The sequence below is a fragment of the Nomascus leucogenys genome, unplaced genomic scaffold, assembly GCF_006542625.1.
Source record: "Nomascus leucogenys isolate Asia unplaced genomic scaffold, Asia_NLE_v1 Super-Scaffold_285, whole genome shotgun sequence".
Taxonomy (NCBI): domain Eukaryota; kingdom Metazoa; phylum Chordata; class Mammalia; order Primates; family Hylobatidae; genus Nomascus; species Nomascus leucogenys.
Window position 1 is genome coordinate 2,821,702 of NW_022095770.1, and position 19,893 is coordinate 2,841,594.

At 53.2% G+C, this 19,893-nt stretch overlaps 1 protein-coding gene and 1 pseudogene across 1 annotated transcript; one reads left to right on the forward strand and one right to left on the reverse strand.

Annotated features, from left to right (window-relative positions):
* Positions 1–955: 955 nt before the first annotated feature.
* Positions 956–15,321, reverse strand: IGFBP4 (insulin like growth factor binding protein 4). The gene is made up of 4 exons (XM_003278267.3): positions 14,662–15,321; positions 5,685–5,842; positions 4,772–4,906; positions 956–2,243 (listed from the first exon to the last, which is right to left on the reverse strand). Exons 1-4 carry the CDS (start codon positions 15,008–15,010, stop codon positions 2,109–2,111), a joined length of 777 nt encoding a protein of 258 aa, XP_003278315.1. The 5' UTR covers positions 15,011–15,321; the 3' UTR covers positions 956–2,108.
* Positions 15,322–18,846: 3,525 nt separating this feature from the next.
* Positions 18,847–19,316, forward strand: LOC100603840 (annotated as a pseudogene).
* Positions 19,317–19,893: the final 577 nt, after the last annotated feature.

The window sequence follows — 19,893 nt, forward strand, 5'->3', positions numbered from 1 at the left end:
AGGGAGACCAGATGGCTGCAGGACTTCGCTGCTGGGGCAGAGCTAGAGAGACGGAACCGCAGACCCAGCCTCAAGACGCAGACCGGACAGGTGCCAACGAAGTCGGGGCCCAGTGAAATCAGAAGCCTGGGAGCGCCTCTGGAGCTGGGGAGGGGGCTGGGAATCCAGGACACAGCTAGACAGGAGGGAGGCCGCACAGCGGGTGGCAGGCTCAATGCAGCGTCTCCAGACTGCCTGCAACCTCCTGGAAAAAGGCCCTCACCGAGAGATCAGCTTCTGCTCCCGGACCCTCCACCCCCTGCCACACACATGCGTGCACACACACACACAAGGCACAAAAGTGTGGGAGGGGAGGGGCATTTGGAGGATGGCCAAGAGTCCAGGCATACCATGTGAGCACAAACTCTGAAGCTGTGGCTGGCACCGAGTCTACAGCAAAGTCAACCCCTCCCAACCTCAGAATCCAATCTCAGCACAATGCCCGAGTCAGAGATCTCGGCAGTCAGAGCTGTGGAATGTGCTGAAGCAACTACCCCCTTTCCTCAAATGCAGGGCAGTGTCCCTGCCCCTCCCCAACAAATTAATAAATCAAATCCAGATGCAAGCCCAGTCCGCCCTATGCCCTAGGAAATGCCCCAGCCCCACATGCCAGCTGATCCCAGAGACAGCTCTGCCCCCCACACACAGGGCTGTCCTTGGTCACGCCCCCCTTTCAGGAGCCATTGTTTGCCCACCAGGAGTCTAAGTAAAGACAGCGCAGACTTTGAAGCCAAGGAGTTCCCTAGGAAACTTCCCTTGCAGGGAAGAGGAAGGTGGATTGGCCATCCTTCTGCAGTCCCTTACCATACAGGCAGGTCTGGGGACCACACAGTGCTCACCTCCCAAAATCTGCCCCCCTCTCTCCACCCCTGGTGCATCCCTGTGTCTGAGAATAAATCAACCAAACACAATCATCTGGACATTTTTTGGTTTTGTTCTGTTTTGTTAAAAAAAAAGAAAAAGAAAAAGAAGAAAAGACATCATGGCCAACTGGTAGGTTCCTAAGTCTCCTTCCATCCAGTCAAGCCAGAAGATGCCCAGGGGAGTAGGGAGGTGTGGCAAGGGAGGTGTAGGGGAAGGAGATATGGAGAGGGAGGCAGAGCCACAGGGAGCGAGCCACTGGAAGGATAGGGTCATCCCGGTGACTTCATGGCTGTGACCACAAATGGGGTAGGGAACAGGACCCAGGAAGCCCCTCATCCCCCAGCACGTAGGTCTTCTCCATTAGGCACATTCAGTCCACTCTTGCATTCTTTCTTCCCACCCTGACTGCTCAGAGAAATGTACCCCACCTCCCTAGCCCTCTGTGCTTCAAGTCTTCCTTTGACCCCCTTCCTTCCCCCACAGCAGGGCTCTCAGCTGCCAGCCAACCAAGCAGATGGCGCAACAACCAGACCTAAAGGAAGGACCTGGGGAAGAAGAGAAAGGGAGCCTGGCAAGTCTGAGCTTTGGGAGTGGGTCTGGACTTCGTGACCATTACTCCATCTGCTACCCCACGCTTCCTTATGCTCCCACCCTCTGGCTAGCTTGAGAGGAGGGACGATGGTCAAGGTACATGTCTCTTCTCCTCTGACTCTGGGAATGAGATTTTTCTTCTCCCACAGGCTTGAGCTCTCCTTATAGGAGTGTCTCCACATGCCAAAATCAGAGGAAGTCAGAATAAAACCTCCCAAGGCTGAAAACTAGAGCTGGCACGTAGTACGTGGTCAGTAAATGTTTTTAGGTGGCTGGATGAATGAAAGAATGAGTGAGTGAGTGAATCCAGGATCGATCTGGAAACACACCAGGGCTCAGACCTCTTGGGCTAAGTGCCACTCTCAGTTCTCTTGGGCTGTGTAATACCAAAGAGAACACCCCAGGCTCTGGCTTACCCCAAGGGCACACCCATGCTCACAAACACACACACACACACGCACGCACACGCACACGTGCACACGCGCACTTGAGGGAAACTTCTGGGCCGCAGGCAGAGACAGGACTCAGACTCAGACTCCACTCTGGGTCAGCTCTGCAGCCTCCAGAGCATGGGAGTAGCAGGGGACGCTGAGCCCCTGGCCTGCTGGCAGGCCTCACTCTCGAAAGCTGTCAGCCAGCTGGTGGCAGTCCAGCTCCCCCTTTGGCTCCAGGCCCCCCGGAAGCTTCACCCCCGTCTTCCGGTCCACACACCAGCACTTGCCACGCTGCCCATCCAGAGCTGGGTGACACTGCCAAGAGAAGGGCATGAGGAGTCAGTTCCGACACAGGAAAAGAGACTCCAAGTGACCCATCCCAATCCCAGCCCAGCCCCCAAGTCAGACAGTCGCTGCTTCAAGATGGCCTCTGAGGGTGGTGACTCTTTTTTGAGCATGGGTCTTCTGAGCTCACTGGAGCACGGAGAACATGGTCAAGAAGGAAAGGTCTAGAGAGTTCTGGAAGGCAGGACCTTAAGAAGGCCCTCGGGTTTAAAGGCACAGCTGGATTTGAAAGGCTGGGTTCAGGTTGGAGATGTTTTGGGTACGTATTCCGATTGGGTTGAGATTTTAAGAATGGGCTTATAGTTATGAGGTGGATCCAAGTTGGGATTAAGGTAGGACCAGGATAAGAGTTGCAACTGAATTAGGAAATATGACTAAAAGTTGAGTTGGATGAGTTGGGTGAGGGTTAAAGCCCAGGTAAAAACACAATTGGGATAAAGACAGAGGTCAAGGTCAGAATAACTAAAATTAAGCTAAAGTTTGGGTCAAAATTAGATAGTAGGAGGTTCAGGGGGCGCAAATGTATATTTCAGTGTGAGAATTAAACTTGGAGTAAAGGAGAGCTTAAGGATCAGAACTGGTCTGGGGATAAAGTTCAAGTGTCAGAACTTTCAATGGGATAAAAATCAGAGGAAGAAGCTAGTGGCTCAAGCTTGTAATCCCAGCATTTTGGGAGCCAGAGGCAGTGGATCGCTTGAGCTCAGGAGTTCAAGACCAGCCTGGGCAACATAGAGAGACCCTTCCATCTCTATAAAAAAAATAAAAATTTTAAATTAGCCTGGCATGCAGGCGGTGGTGGCTCATGCCTGTAATCCCAGCACTTTGGGAGGCCGAGGTGGGTGGATCACCTTAGGTCTGGAGTTTGAGACCAGCCTGGCCAAGATGGCAAAGCCCCATCTCTCCTAAAAATACAAAAAATTAGCCAGGCGTGGTGGTGGGCACCTGTAATCCCAGCTACTCGGGAGCTGAGGCAGGAGAATCACTTGAACCCGGGAGGTGGAGGTTGCAGTGAGCTGAGATCCTGCCATTGCACTGCAGCCTCGACAACAAGAGCCAAACTCTTTCTCAAAAAAAAAAAAATTAGCCTGACATGGTTGTGTGCCTGTGGTCCCAGCTACTCAGGAGACTGAGGTAGGAGGATCATGTGAGCCCAGGATGTGGAGGTTGCAGTGAACTGTGATCACTCCAGCCTGGGAGACTGAGTGAGATCCTGCCTTTAAAAAAAAAAAAAAATCAGGAGAAGAAAATGCATAGAATTGTACAACACAAAATGTGAACCACTAATTAATAATAACATACTAATATTCGTTCATCAATTGCAACAAATGTAAGATGTTAATAATGAGGAAACTGGGGTGGAGGACAGTACATTGAAACTCTGTACTCTTGCTCAAGTTTTCTGTAAACCTAAAACTACTCTAAAAAATAAAGCTATTAATTGTTTTTTTTTTTTTATTAAGAGAAAAAGTTTTTTAAATTGGGACAAGGATAAAATTCGTGTTAGGATAAAGATTAGAAATAGGCTGGGCATTGGTTTTGGGGCGCCCTCTCTGGCCCTTCACTCATACCGTTTTCATGCCATCCTGCGATGCACAGACTCAGGGCAACCTTTATCCTTCTATCTAGGCCTCTGCTGGCAGAGTGGCAGCTCGAACTGTGGATTTGTCTATAGCTCATGGAGCAGGGAAATGGGTCTGTCTACACCCACAAAAAGCTCCAGGCTAGGGTTCCCCAGGCAACAACACCCAGCAGGAGGCACACCAGAGCCCTGCCCAGACAGGCCACCCATTCTGATGGGCCAGAGATAGGCCAGAAGAGGCCAACCCTGCTTACCATCCCAGCCTCCTGGAGGCTTGTCAGAGGACCCCAGCTTCCAAGGGCAGGAAGGAATAGGGAAGTTGCTGCCTTTGTGTCTTCTCTCCTGCCCCACTCCTTCCTCTGCTTCTACCCAAAGTGCCTGTCTCCAACCGTCCAATCTGGCTTTACCTCCACCCTTGCTGTACCTCAGGTGGTTTTGCTACTCGCCTTGCAGGGAGGGGTAGGCTGAGTTTCCTCCCTGACTCCTCATGACTTTGGCCCTCCATTCCCAGATGAAACCTCACTCACTGGCAGGAGGAATTACTCATAGGAATAGAGTAGAGTGAATGAGAGAGTGTTGGGAGCCAGAGGTTTTCAGGGTTGCTAGGTCTGCACCACAGACGGTGAAATCCAGGGGTGAGGGAAATTGCCCTGGATAGGGAGGCAGGATCTGCTGTTAACTTGCTCTATGACTCCGGACTAGCCCAGGTGCTTTTACTCCTCTCTGGATCACAGTCTCCTCGTCTCCAAAATGAGTGAGGTTCTGATGCTGAGGTAGGGTTTAGGGAAGCTCCAAGGGGTTGGGTTGGGGTTGAGGAGTTTCCCCTTCCTGAGATCTCCATCCTGGACCATCCTGTGGAGAGGCCGGGAATGCCCCAGAGCTGAGTCCAGGGCCGAGCCAGCGGGAGACAGAGACCCACCTGCTTGGGGTGGAAGTTGCCGTTGCGGTCGCAGTTGGGGATGGGGATGATGTAGAGGTCCTCGTGGGTGCGGCTCTGTGAAGCGGCCAGCCGCTCCAGGGCCCGGTGCAGCTCGCTCTGGCAGGAGCCCTGGGGCTGGAGGAGGGGAAGACAAAATTGCTCAGCAGAAGGAAGAGAGGCAGGAGGCCCAGGCCTGAGGTCAGAGCTAAGTGGGAACTGAAGGCTCCGAAAGGAGGCCTGAGCCCCAGGGGCTGGGCAGGACCCAGAGAGGTGAAGAGAGAGGCCTGGGTCCAGAGGACACAGTGGGGAGGGTAGAGACGTGGAGGAAAGGTTCTCGAGCCAAAAAGCTTCTTCAAAGGAGGGGTGGGAAGTGAGGGGACATTGTGGGGAAAGGGGCTGTGGGAACCTATGCAGAAAGCTAGGGAGGGGGTGATTTCTATGCAGAAGGGACAGATAAAACTTACAACTGACAACTTGTAAGCCCTTCAGAAGGGACATTAGCCAGACCTTGGAGCAGCGTCCCCAGGCCCCCTGCTATGGCCAGCATTTACCCTTTGGTTACTGAGAAGGTCTGGGGTGGGGAATCCAAAAAAGGCCAAGAAACCCCAGGGCGCTTTGGGCAACTGCTTTTTACCAATCGGTATAGAAGTTTTTCAGTATTCAATAATCACTTAAGCTGTCCCGATGTATATAACTGATGGGCAGGAAAGGAATCCCAAGGAAGGGAATGAGTGCTTTCTCTGGGTCTTGATGACTCACCTTGCACACAGTAGTCACCCTAGAATGTATGCTGAATGAACACGCCCCAGATCTGGTGGTGATGGTGTGTGTGTGTGCGTGCATGGTCGGGGGGCATGTGTGTGTGTGTGTGTGTGTCTATGCACATGCACATTTGTGCATCGGTGGTCCTTACCACAGGCCGGGCATCCTCCCGGGGCGCCCCATTGACCTTCATCTTGCCCCCACTGGTGCTCCGGTCTCGAATTTTGGCAAAGTGCTTCTGCAGGCACCTGCGGTCATGGGCGCTACAGGGGCTGAAGCTGTTGTTGGGGTGGTCGCCCTCATCCTTGTCTGCATTCAGGTAGCGATAAGGAGAGGTCAGCACCAGAAGAGGTCAGAGCGTCACAACAACCCAGCCTCCCACCCACGTTCTCCTTCCTGGGGATTCTTCGGCTTGGCGCTGGAGAAGAGCAGGGGCCTGGGGAGCGGGAAGAAACAAGAGCAGCCCCCCACCTCCTCCCCTCTCCCCTGGATCTCTCAGGAGAATATTCCTCTTGAAGTCCTTGACTTGTCCCTCACCCCACCCAGGCCAGCGTTCAGATGAGTCACCAGCTCAGCTGCCCAGATGGCAGGAGGGTCCTCTGGGCCCTGCAGGGAGGTCTGAGGCAGGCAGGGGGGCCCCCTGCTGGATCCTGTCCCCTTTCCATTCAGCTCCTCCCACCATTCCCCTCTCCATCTGATCGTTCTCCCTGTCGCCTTTCCTGATTTTTTCGGTGTCTGGCTGAGCCAGCCAGGGGATCCCCAGGGCTGTGGACTCTGCTCGCCCTCTTCCAAATGGCCTGAATCAGAGTTTCCATGAGCAATGAGATCTCTAGCCCAAAAGGCTCTCCCCATTGGCTGGGTGGGAGAGAAGTGGGTGTTAGTGTATCCGCCTGCATGAGGAAGAGTGAGTGCGTGTGTGTGTGTGTGTGAGTGTGTGTGTAACACAATCTGTGTGGTCCCAGGACCACAAGAACAGCCTCACACATTCCTTCAGTCCCCCACCTCGAAGTTTCCCATTCTTAGACTTCGGACTCCATCCAAAGTCCATAGGGGTTGCCCAGAACCAGGGCACCAGGGATCTGGAGACGGGAGTGATGAGGCTAGACCTTCAACGCCTCTGTGGGATCTCCCGAAGGCTCTATCTGAGCTCAAGAAAAACTCCATCCAAATGGGGCATTGTGGCTCACACCTGTAATCCCAACACTTTGGGAGGCTGAGGAGAGAAGATTACTTAAGGCCAGGAGTTCGAGACCAGCCTAGGCAACATGGCAAGACCCCATCTTCACAAAAAATTTAAAAATTAACCAGGTATGGTGGCATGTGCCTGTAGTCCTAGCTACTCAGGAGGCTGAGGCGGGAGCATCACTTGAACCCAGGAATTCGAGGTTGACAGTGAGCTATGATCACACCACTGCACTCCAGCCTAGGTGACAGAGCAAGACCCTGTCTCTAAAAAATAAAATAAAATACATTTTTTAAAAAAAGAAAAACCCCATGCTCGAGTCCCAGAACTGTAACCACTGCTCCTCCCTCCAGGCAGTCAAAACCGGAACACAGGGCTGAGCTGGAGAAAGAGGTTGGAAGACCTCTCTGCAGATCAGAGCCACCTCTGAAATGCTCAGGCTTGGCAGCTCACTGCCGGCCTGAGTGCAAAGCCCCTGCCAGCATTCCAGATGTTGGCAGCCGGACAGGAGGTTACATCTGGTTTGCGTCAGGGTTTTTTTTTCCTGAGGAGTTAGCAGGTTCCTCCATGCGTGGCAGCGATCCCAGAGCTGCCTCTGGGTCAAATGGTATTTTTCTGCCTAGCCAAAGCCGGGGAGTTGGTTCTTTTCTCATTCTCCTGGTTTGGGGGGTGTGGGGAGAAATATGTGGATAAAGGCAAACCAGGCAAGGAGGAATCTAACCAGAAAGTCTTTGTCAATAACCTTCCACACCAAAGGTTATTAATAAAATTCACCAAGGATGGAAGAAGATTTTGTTATGGTGGAGGGCTGGCTTAGAAAGACGAATAAAAGGGAAGAAATAAATAGAGGAGACAGATATAATCCATCCTTCTGCACATTTAAAATCCCAAGAAGGACAGTCCAGAGGAGACTCCAGTCCTACATCAAGTTCCTAAGAGTCAACCAAAGAGAAGACACTATAGCAAGATCCCCTGGCCAAGGTAGGCAGCAAAAGAAGAAACACGAACTTCAGAAGACGAGGATTGTGCCAAGGGGACCATAAGGAGATGGATCCTGAGCCCTTGGTTAGGAACCAGAGGAAGATCTGGGATCCAGGCCTTTCCTTTGAGACCCTCCCAAGGAATTCCTCCAGCCAAAGAAACCTAAGCTGGCCCAGTGATCACCTCCCTCCATGCCCCCATCTTGCACAAAGCCATAAGGCTTGAGGATGGAGTCACCGTGTTTCAGGGGTGTAAGCTGGAACTGGGGAGTGGAGAGAAAGAGGAAATGGAAGACCTCAAAGAATTAGAACCAGGCTGGGTGCTCATGCCTGTAATCCCAGTGCTTTGAGAGGCCAAGGCAGGAGGATCACTTGAGGCCAGGAGTTCAAGACTAGCCTGGGCAATATAGCAAGACCCTGTCTCTACCAAAAAAAAAAAAAAATTAGCCGGACATGGTGGCACATGCCTGTGGGCCTAACTTAGAAGACTGAGGTGGGAGGATCGCTTGACCCCAGTACATCAAGGCTACAGTGAGCTATGATTGTGCCACTGCACTCCAGCCTAGGTAAGAGAGCGAGACCTTGTCTCTTAAAACAAAAACAAAAACAAAAAAACAAAAAAAAATTCAAGAATTAAAGGATTAGAACCAAATGTCAGAAGGACAGGGGCTGAGCTGAGATATGGACAAAGCCCCACCATGTTACTCAGGTAGGGCTGGAGGAGATCACCCAGGACACTAACACCAGGGGGCACCCTTCCAACCTGGAAAGCCTTTGTTTTTCCTGAGTTTGCTTTCTTTTAATGACCATACAAGAAAGTACTAGGGGCCAGCCGGGGTGGCTCACGCCTGTAATCCCAACACTTTGGAAGGCCGAGATAGATGGATCGCTTGAGCCCAAGAGTTCAAGACCAGCCTAGGAAACATAGTGAAACACTATCTCTACAAAAAATTAGCCTGGTGTGGTGACGCACACGTGTAGTCCCACCCACTTGGGAGGCTGAGGTGGGAGGATCACCTGAACCCAGGAGGTCGAGGCTGCAGTGAGCAGTGATCGCGCCACTGTACTCCAGCCTGTGCAACAAGTGAGACCGTCTCAAAATTTTAAAAAAGCAAGCACTATTTTGTACAATGATTCATTCCTCTCAGTAAATGGGTAGAATATTCTTTGGTTCAAGGAGTGAGGAAGGTTTTTCAGGAGTTCAAGGAGTGGGGAAGAGTTTTCAGGAGGTAGTGAGCTCCCACCCTGGAAGTGTGGAGAATTCGGGTGGTAGCAGCCTCAAAAATCTCAAGAGATATGGAATAGAAGCACGACCACAACTATGCTTTCCATGTTGAGTTTCTTTTTCTCTCTCTCTCTCTTTTTTTTTCTGAGACGGAGTCTCGCTCTGTCGCCCAGGCTGGAGTGCAGTGGCGCAATCTCGGCTCAATGCAAGCTCCACCTCCCAGGTTCACGCCATTCTCCTGCCTCAGCCTCCCAAGTAGCTGGGACTACAGGTGCCCGCTACCATGCCCGGCTAATTTTTTTGTGTTTTTAGTAGAGATGGGGTTTCACCGTGTTAGCCAGGATGGTCTCGATCTCCTGACCATGTGATCCACCCGCCTCAGCCTCCCAAAGTGCTGGGATTACAGGCATGAGCCACCGCGCCCGGCTTTTTCTTTTTTTTTTTAAGAGACAGGGTCTCACTATGTTACCCAGGCTGGTCTCAAACTTCTGGCCTCAAGTGATCCTTCTGCCTCAACTTCCCAAAGTGCTAGGATTACAGGTGTGAGCCACAGTGCTGAGTTTTTATAAGTCAAAGTTCACAAACAACTAACCCTCAGAGGATTATTAATGGATATTTGGGATGTTTACCATTAAGGAGGATTAGGTGTGCTCACTGAAGCCTAGGGCTGCATGGGGCACAGGGTGAGCCCAGAGGCATGGCTCATGCTCTTGGGTTGGTATGGCCCCATGTCACATCGGGGGGTTACCTAGGAAAAGCTGAGCCAGCAGCCTGCCTGGCTTCTCCCTTGTTAGGTTCCCCACTAGCCATCCTACTTACCCCCAGTTCATGTCTACACGGAGTAGCACCCACCAGATAGGGAGAGTAGCTCCCTCCTTAGTCTCATGGGGACACAGGGTAAATCCGTATTTGCCTACTCACACACAGACAGGCTGGGGCTCAAGAATCGCAAGTGTATACAAACAATCACGTGTCCAGACACACACTCATCCACATGTGCCTTACCCACATGCACTTGGGCACTCTGACCCTGTCCTGGTCAGAGACACAGAGCCAGGGCAGGGCACGCTGACTTCAACAGCTTCTCTGCACCGTGGTTTGTTGACTTTCCATGTAATCTGTAACTTTTCCTTGCCCAACCCTGCTTAACTGGCAGACTGAAGAGCCATCCCAGGATCCACCCCTAAGCACCAGGTTTTTGTGGGGGTAAGGGTTATAGCATTGAGTCTCTTGATAACGTTAACCTTCTCATCTCCAAAACTGGCTAAATACTTGCTATTTCCCTGCTCACACAAGAGTTCCAGCCACCTGGTGCTACTCATCCTGGTAGTGCCCTCTGGAGAAATTCCAATGCCTGTGGGTTCCCCTCTGAGCAGGAGTGGAGTCAGACCTATTCCCCTGAAAAGTCTGACCTCCAAAAAGCTTGTTTGGGAGATGGGACTTCCAAGTAGGCTTGGTCCTCCTACAGCCCCCAGCTTGGAGCTAAGCCAGCTGACATCCGACTACAGGGGAAACCTCGGTCTTTGCTCCAGCAGCAGAGGAAGGGAAGGTGCCAGAGAGAGAAGAGGCCACACAGCTTTGGCACCACCGGCTGCAAAGTTTGTGGCGAAAGCCAGAGGATTTCCTCTTTCCTGTTGCCTGATTTTACCCTCACAATTTCTCCCCAACGCCAGCCCCTGGCCCTCGAGAGACACCTAGGCTATGAACTGAGTGGGCCCAGCCATCCAGATCAGAAGTTTCAGCTGTGATCCAGAGGGTCACCCACCTGTCCTGCTAGAAAGGTCTTTTCCCTCTTCCCCTAGACTCTGGCTGGAGAAGCCAAGACCACTGGTGCTGGGTACCAGGCCCTTTCTCTGAGGTCTGGCTCAAGGGGCATCCCCCCCAACAGCTGTGTCATGCTGCCAGCCTCAGAATAAAAAACAGATAAGGCAACTTGGCCTGTTCTTCTCATGTTGACGGCAGCAAAATGCACCAAAGGCCACCCCACCCCTCTCAACTCCTCTGAATGTTGCCCCAAATTTGCTCCCTTGTCCTACCGTTTCCCTAAGTCCTAGCATCAGCTTCTTCATCACCATCTTCATCATCACTTCAATGTATTGAGCTCTTACCCCATGCCAGACGCCCCAATCCTGTGAGGCAGGTCCTGTTGCCCTCCCCACTTTACAAATTAGGAAAATGAAGTAGACTGGGTGGAAGGGGAGGAGGAGAGACTTAGCTCTGCAGCACTCTGTCTTTAAGTGGAAAGACTCCTGATACCCGAGGCACCAATACTGCTAGCTTTGCCAGTACTAAATTAAAAATGGGAAGCGGCCATGCTCCTCCCTCCCCCTCCCCACAAGGCACAGAATTTCTGGGAATGCCCTTGTTCCCATGACATAACTGGATTCCCAGTACTGAAGTAGGGGGGCAGTATTTGCTGCATTGACTAAAAATTAACCCAGGCTGCCTGTTCCCTAACCCTGTCCCAAAGGGACTGAGAGCCCAGCTTAGGAACTCCCCATCCAAACGCTGATCTTTCCACTGTCTACTGCCCCAGATTCCATGAGTCTAGGATCAGTATCAGGTTGCAGAGTTGTGGACTTTTGATGCACATGCCCCGCTTCATCTCTGGTGGCCTCAGTGGTGTTAAGCCACAACCTGGCCAGCTCATGGAAAGCTGTGACAGGAGGGCAGGCAGGGGTGGCTGGAGATGGAAAGGGGAGATCTGCCCCTGGGGCAAGCAGGAGGCAGCTGGACCATAGCAGCCAAAGAAGGGGGCATGCCAAGTGGCCACCCTCCCCCAGCCACCTGCTGACACTCAGCCCCAAAAGGAAAAGGCAGAAAAAATAGACAGGTACCCTCGACCAAGCTATTCGCAGGCCGATGGGCCCAAGTGTTGGGACCTAAAGCAGACAGTGGCCTACTGACTGTGTAAGGCTAAAAAGATGGGTGGGTAGGGGCTTGGTCGTCTTATCTCACCCACAGACCCTGCAGGGCTGCAGCAGAACTCTAGAGAGTGCCTTTTACATGGTGCCATGTGGCCCAGGTCACAGCAAGGGATTACTTCTATGATGACTAGGAGGTGTGGGAGGGCACGGGCATAGCTTGCTCAGTAGGTACCTCCAGGCTTCCCTTGTCTCTCTCCAGATACCTGCATCCATTGCATGGCTGGAGGCTGGAGGACAAGGCAAGGAGGAAAGGGGGAGGGGCATTACAGACCTCAGCTGTGTCATCCAAAGGGGACCTAAAGCCGCCCCATTCCAAGACACCGTTTTTTGTTTGTTTGTTTGTTTGTTTTTGTTTTTTTTTAGACAGAGTCTCGTTCTGTCACCCAAGCTAAAGCGCAGTGGCACAATCTCGGTTCACTGCAACCTCCACCTCCCAGGTTCAAGTGATTCTCCTGCCTCAGCCTCCCGAGTAGCTGGGACTACAGGCACGCACCACCATGTCCAGCTAATTTTTGTATTTTTAGTAGAGACGAGGTTTCACCATGTTGACCAGGCTGGTCTCAAACTCCTGACCTCAGGTGATTCACCCTCCTCAGCCTCCCAAAGTACTGAGATTACAGGTGTGAGCCACTGCGCCCAGCCTTTTTTTTTTTTTTCGAAATAGAGTTGCCCAGGCTGGAGTGCAATCATGTGATCATAGCTCATTGTAACCTTGAGCTTCCCATCTCAGACTCCCAAGTAGCTGGGACTACAGGCATGAGCTACTGCAGTTGGTTAATTTTTTTTTTTTTTTTTTTTTTTTTTTTAGAGATGGGGGTCTGGCTATATTGCTCAGGCTGGTCCCGAACTCCTGGCCTCAAGCAATCCTCTCAAAGTACTGGGATTGCAAGCATGAACCTCCACACCCAGCCCCTAGACACTCCTGGAGGCCAGTTTGCATTATATCCAGAGGACAACCACAAACTTTTCATGCCATGCCCTCCCCAAACCCCTAGGGGATCTTATTTTCTTCCACTACAGGATGGAGTATTCCTACCCAACCAGAGGATGAGGTATTCCTACCCAGCCCTTTGAGGGCTCTTCTGTCTTGCATTCAAAGTGCTGAGAGAGGAGGAGGCTACCAGCCATCCTTATCTGGTGCCAGATACCCTCTGGCTGGTGGAGGATGGAGATTCAAAGGGAACGTGACTCTGTTGTACCCCGAGAACCCAAGGGCTCGGCCCTTGCTCCCTCCCAGTCTCAGTACCCCTCCTCTACCATTGCCACTGGCATCTCTGCCCCAAGATTAGCGACTTTCTCCCCCAGGACCCCCCTTCCCAGATATGCTGGGTGCCAGGCTGGCATTTCTCCTAGAATGTTTTCTGCTGACCCATCTCTCCCTACCCAGGGGCAGGAAGGGCAGAGAGGCCTGAGGCCCAGACCCCTGGAGTCCACCTCCTTCCTGTTTTCCCTGCATCCTGCTCTCCTCGGCTGACAAGCTGCAGAGGATTGAGGAAGTGGAGGGTTTGGGACCCAGGACAGGAAGCTTGGGGCTGGAGTCCCAGCATCCGGACTGCAACAATGGAAGCTTCAAGCACCAGGAAAAGAGACAGAGACAGACAGAGGCACAGGAGAGCAAAACAGGGTCAGAGATGGAATGAGAAACAGAGGCATAGATACAGAAAGGCAGACAGAGAGAGTCCCAAAGTAATAGAGAAAGACAAACAGTGACAGAGACACAGAGAAAGAGCAACAGAAAGAGGGGGAGAGAAGCAGAGCAACTGAAACAGAAACACAGAATAAGGTGGAGAAAGAAAGGCATGATGGGCAGAAGACACTGAGGAAAACAGAACTCGGGAGCATGACTAGTGAAACTAGAGGTTGAGAGAGACAAATCAGGAAGAACAAAAGAGCAAGAGAAAGAAGGAAAAGAGACTGAGAGTCTAAGGAGAGACTGAGAGTCTAAGGAGACACTGAGAGTCTAAGGAGAAACTGAGAAACAAAAAAAGAAAGTGTAAGAATGAGGTTAGGGCAAGGGCCTTCTCAGAGTCTCTCTCTCTCTCTCTCTCTCTGTTTCTCTCCCCTGACCCCCCGTCCCCTTCTCTATTCCCTATCCCACACACATGAGGCTCCTGCAGCTCTGGGCTAGGAGCCAAGATTTTCTGCCACCTCAAATCATACCTGCCTGGAGAAAAGAACAGGGGGCCTGTATACCAGGGCAGGCAGAGGTGTCCAGGCCTGGCAGAGGGACCCGTCTTCCCACCTCTCAAACAACAAGGTGACCTGGCTCCGGGCTTTGGGGAAGGGCAAGTCTAATGCCCCTCACCGCCAAAGTCCCTCTATTTTGTATGTCCCACTCCACCACTGGACCATGTAAAAAAAAATGCAGGCCCTGGCTCCCCAGACCACTGGGATTTCACCCTCGGCCTGGATCAGGAACAGAAAGCTTTCCCCCCTCCCCCATCCTCCCCAACACACACCCCACCACCATCCTCCAGTTCTCTGGCCCTAGACAGCTGACTTACCTGGACCTTAATCTGCTACTCTTACACCAGCAGCCAGGCCTCCCACTGGAACCCCCTTATCAAATAGACAACCCTTGGAGGTTTGAGATGGAGCAATGGGACAGTCTCCCTTGGTGGTGGCAACAGGCTGCTAGGGACACGGTAGCAGTTTCCTTGGTGAGCCTGTCCCATGCCAGTCGGGCCCTGCCACGTACGTGTCTTCAACTCACAGGGGATTTTTAAGGGCCTTCCAGGACGGCTGGAATGGGGAAGAAGCCGCTGGGAAGGGAGCGCGCTCAGGAGGGAATTGGGAGGCCAGGGGTGCCTTACCAGAGGGCTGCAGGCTTTCCTGGATGGCCTCGATCTCCGCCAGCTCCATGCACACGCCTTGCCCGTGCATCAGTGTGTGCAGGGGCTTCTCCACCCCCCGGGGCGGGTAGCAGCGCAGGCCCGAGCCGCAACGTGGGGTGTACACCCCGCAGGGCATCCCCAAGCCCAGGGCGCAAGTGGCGCAACAGCCGCAGCCGGGCTCTCGCACCAGCTCCTCGCAGCCCACGGGGGGGCGGCAGCGCGCCAGCTTCTCCTCGGAGCAGGGCGGGCAGTGGATGGCTTCGTCGCCCAGGCTCGGCCCGGGCCCGGCGGCCAGCAGCAGGGCGGCCACGAGGCAGAGGGGCAGCATGACCGCGCGAGGACTGGGCGCGGGCGCGGGGCGCTGGGCGCAGGCGGGGAGCGCGGGCGCGCGGGCGGGCAGCGGAGGGCACACGGCGGCAGCACCCGGCGCGCCTGGAGGACCCGACCTGGAGGGCGCGGGGAGACGGGGCGGCCCGGCGGGCGAACGGGGACGGAGCGGGGGAAGTTAGCAGGCGGGCCGGAGGGGAGCAAGCCTGGCCGCCGAGGCGCTGCGCCGCATCCTCGGCCCGGCCCAGGCAGGCAGCGGGCAGCGAGGGGCAGGGGGCTGAGCGGCTGCCCGGGACCGGCTCCCCCGGACTTTATACCGGTCCCTGGCCACACCCCCAGCGCCTTCCCAGAGGTGGGGGAGCCGGGGCGGGCGAGGGGGAGAGGGAGAGGCGGCCGTTAGGGGGAGGGGGCGCTGTCCTGAGTCGCCGCCGCCGCTACATCTGAAAGTCCTTTTCTGCCGAAGAAGGAAGCGGCGCAGTTTGGAAGCCGTGGCAGGCGCCCAGAGCGCCTCTGATCCGGAGCCCCGGAGGGGAGGCAAGGGAGAAGGGAAGCCAAAGGGCTGCTGCGGGGCCCCCTCTCCCGACCTCGGAGGAGCCTTGTCCCGCCCCGCCAAGGCGGCCTCAGTCTCCCACCGAGAAAGGGACCTCCTAGCCCGGACTCCCAGCTCTGCGTATCCGCTCTTCCTGGACAGAACCCTTTCCACCGCACCCCGGTGCTTCCAGCCTCAACCGCTGGAGACCAAGCCTCCTGAGGTGGGGTAAAGCGTACAGGCACTTAGCTAGGGGCACAGAAAGGCCTGGTGGCCCTAAGACGTTAACAGGCTTCTTGCCACTTGTCCCATGCAACCTCTCCCTCCCCCGCAATCTCCCCAGGGCTCATTTGGGCCCTGGTCCACCCTGCTTCCCCAAGATAGAATCAGCAGAACTCCCGGGGAGGGAGGTGCCGCCAAGCCTCTTCCTCCTTCTTGGATGTTTGCCTCTCAGGCCCATTCAGACCCACTCGTGGAGGGAGGCAGGCCTGGGAGATTGCCACTTGCAATGTGCAAGTTTTGCGTTGAACAACTCCAGAGAGGCACCATTCCTTGTGGTCATTGTGTATTTGTAGAGCTGTTGTGATCATTTCCCAGATGGCAGTGAAGGATTTTGAGGGGTGCAGGTGCATTTCCCAGATGGCAGTGAAGGATTTTGAGGGGTGCAGCAGTGGCTCACACCTGTAATGCCAGCACTTTTGGAGGCTGAGGCTGGAGGATCACTTGAGCCCAGGAGTTCAAGACCAGTCTGGGCAACGTAGTGAGACCTTGTCTCTACAAAAAAATTTTAAAATTAGCCAGGTGTGGTGGCGTTCGCCTGTGGTCCCAGGTACTCGGGAGCCTGAGGCAAGAGGATCACTTGAGCCCAGGAGTTGGAGGCTGCAGTGAGCTAGAATTGTACCGCTGCACACCAGCTTAGGTGAAAGAAGGAAACTCTGTCTCTAAGAAAGAAAGAAGGCCGGGCGCGGTGGCTCATGCCTGTAATCCCAGCACTTTGGGAAGCCAAGGCGGGCAGATCATGAGGTCAGGAGATCGAGACCATCCTGGCTAGCACGGTGAAACCCCCTCTCTACTAAAAATACAAAAAATTAGCCGGGCGTGGTGGTGGGTACCTGTAGTCCCAGCTACTAGGGAGGCTGAGGCAGGAGAATGGCTTGATCCCGGGAGGTAGAGCTTGCAGTGAGCTGAGATTGCACCACTGCACTCCAACCTGGGCGACAGAGCGAGACTCCATCTCAAAAAGAAAAAAAGAAAGAAAAAGAAAAAAGAAGGCCGGGTGTAGTGGCTCATGCCTGTAATCGTAGCACTTTGGGAGGCCAAGGTGGGCAGATCACCTGAGATCAGGAGTTTGAGACCAGTCTAGCCAACATGATGAAACCCCATCTCTACTAAAAATACAAAAATTAGCCAGGCGTGGTGGCGCATGCCTGTAATCCCAGCTACTTTGGAGGCTGAGGCAGAAGAATCGCTTGAACCCCAGGAGGAGGAGGTTATAGTGATCAGAGATCATACCACTGCACTCCAGTCCAGGCGACAGAGGAAGACTCCGTCTCAAAAAAAAAGAATTTTAAGGAAGGGATGCTTTTTTAATTCACCCAATGTTGCTACTTGGGCTAGTGTTGGGCCTGGCTTGACCCTTTGTGAAATCCTGTTGATGCCCCTATTCCCCCAGCCTTGCCCAATCCTGCCCAAATTGAGGAGAGCCCTGGAGTGGCATTTGGAGCAAAGATCCATCTCCTAGGTTCCCTCTCAGCCCCCCCCCAATTCCCACCCATCCTCCCCTACAAAGGCTTCTGCTGTACTGGAGCTGGTTTCAGGTTAAGGGTACCTGTCCAGGAATAATCAGTAACCTACTGTGGATTTTTTTTTTTTTTTTTTTTTTTGTCTCGGCCTAGAAAGCTGCAGGTCAGCCAAGCTGAAATGCAGTTCAGAGACCCTCTTCCTGCTTCTTCCCCCAGGACAGGGGTCTTTCAGCCTCACGGGGGTTGGGCTACCTCCTACTTACTGAGAGATGATTGCAGGGAGATTGGGACTGGCAGCTGGACCTGCAGGACAGACCAAAAAGTTGCAAACTGACGGCACCTACTGGCAACCATCAAGACTGCAGAAGGGCTGGAAAGTGATGGCTGGGGCCAAGATTCTGGGGTTCTCTCCATTCCATCTCGTAGATGAAGTGGGGACCCTTCTGCCCCATATGCCTTGGAGAAGGGCAAACAGAACCAGCTTCCTCAAGTCCCTGGGGAAGCCCAGCCTGTGCCTGATTCAGAAAACTGCCCCCAGGCCAGGCACGGTGGCTCACGCCTGTAATTCCAGCACTTTGGGAGGCCGAGGCGGGTGGATCATGTCAGGAGATCGAGACCATCGTGGCTAACACGGTGAAACCTCGTCTCTACTAAAAATACAAAAAATTAGTCAGGCATGGTGGCACACGCCTGTAGTCCCAGCTACTCGGGAGGCTGAGGCAGGAGAATCGCTTGAACCTGGGAGACAGAGGTTGTAGTGAGCCGAGATCGCACCACTGCACTCCAGCCTGGGCAACAGAGCAAGACTCAGTCTCAAAAAAAAAAAAGAAAAAAGAAAAGAAAACTGCCCCACCCCATCTCCCTCCTTGATCATCACTGGACCCTGTTCTGCCACCAACTTGTGTGAACCTGGAGTTTGACTGACCTTAGCTGTAACATGGAGGTAAATCATCTCCACCCATCCTACCTCTTGAAGCTCTTGTGAGAATAAAATGGAAGGGAGAAGAATAGTTCTGCTCCCAATGCCAGACATGTCCCCTGTTCAGCAAACCCAAGAGGAGAAAAGGTGCCGGGACACAGAGGCAGGAGTGCAGGAGAGGCCGGACAATGCCACACAACATGCCTGGGATGAAGCATGAGTGCAGGTGAGTGTGGGAATCTGCAAAGGTTGCCAGACAAGACAGATTCCCACACCTCAACACCAGCCCCTCAGTCCACCCTCTGGTGTCCCTCCACCCCTCATCATTGGGTTAATTCCAAGGAGGCAGGAAGATGCACAGGAAAGAGGCCTTCCAAGCACCTCCTACCATTCATGTAACACAGATTTACTGAACGTCTAATATGCACAGGCCTTATGCTACATACCAGGGATGCAGAGATGACCAAGATCACCCCCTGCCCTCAAGGAGCTCACTGCCTAATGAGGGAGGATAGTATGTAAATAAAATAAATCTGAGAAGTGTGCAGGTGCCCTGGGAGATGTTCATATGGGGCACAATGGGGATCCAGAGCCACAGGTGGTCAGTTTTACATTCAGGGCATACAGGCTGAAAGTCTTCATTAGAGATGATCCTTTTTCACAAGACGGTGCCGAAGGCAAAGAAGGAATCTCTTGCTCCTCTTAAAGCCGAACTCAAGAAGGCAGTGTTGAAAGGTGTCCACAGCCACAAAAAAAAAGAAGATCCACAGGTCACCCACCTTCCGGCAGCCCAAGACACTGCGACTCCGGAGGCAGCCCAAATATCCTCAGAAGAGTGCCCCCAGGAGAAACAAGCTTGACCACTATGCCGTCAATAAGTTTCCACTGACCACTGAGTCTTCCATGAAGAAGATAGAAGACAACAATACACTTGTGTTCATTGTGAATGTTAAAGCCAACAAGCACCAGATCAAACAGGCTGTGAAGAAGCTCTATGACATTGATTGTGGCCAAGGTCAACACCCTGATTCAGCCTGATGGAGAGAAGAAGGCATATGTTGGACTGGCTCCTGATTATGATGCTTTGGATGTTGCCAACAAAATTGGGATCATCTAAACTGAGTCCAGCTGTCTAATTCTAAATATATGTATATCTTTTCACCATAAAAAATAAAAAGAGAATGGTGATCCTTGAGCCAATGGCCTTCCATGCTACAAGAATCAGCACAGTGTGAGCGTCACGATGACCTGGATTCTGACCCCAGCTGTGTCACTGGGCTCACTAGGAAACCTAAAACAAGTTACTTGAGCTCTCTGAGCTTCAGGCCTTATCTGGAAAATGGGACTTTGCAGCAAGAAAGAGAGACAGACCTATCCAAAGTGCCTGGCACATAGTAAGCACTGAGTGTTTGCTCCCTCCTACCCCTCTCCTGCTGGGAACTGTAACTTCTCCACATGGCTGAGACCCCCTGGTGGCAAGACCTGTGTCTCCCCCACTGAACTAGAGGCTCTCAGAAGACTGGGTTTAGTGTCCCCCTTCAGCCTGCAAGTGTCGTGTCTGGGAGAGGCTGTATAAAGAGCATGGGGCCAGGCATGGTGGCTCGCGTCTGTAATCCCAGCACTTTGGGAGGCCAAGGCAGGTGGATCGCTTGAGCGCAGGAGTTCAAGACCAGCCTGGGCAACATGGCAAAACA

Coding starts and splice junctions, on each gene's coding strand:
- IGFBP4 (XM_003278267.3), bottom strand. CDS start 15,010: ATGCTGCCCCTCTGCCTCGTGGCCGCCCTGCTGCTGGCCGCCGGGCCC. Junction 5,843..14,661: donor GGAAAGCCTGCAGCCCTCTG/GTAAGGCACCCC, acceptor ACCTGAATGCAG/ACAAGGATGAGGGCGACCAC. Junction 2,244..4,771: donor GCAACTTCCACCCCAAGCAG/GTGGGTCTCTGT, acceptor TTCTCTTGGCAG/TGTCACCCAGCTCTGGATGG.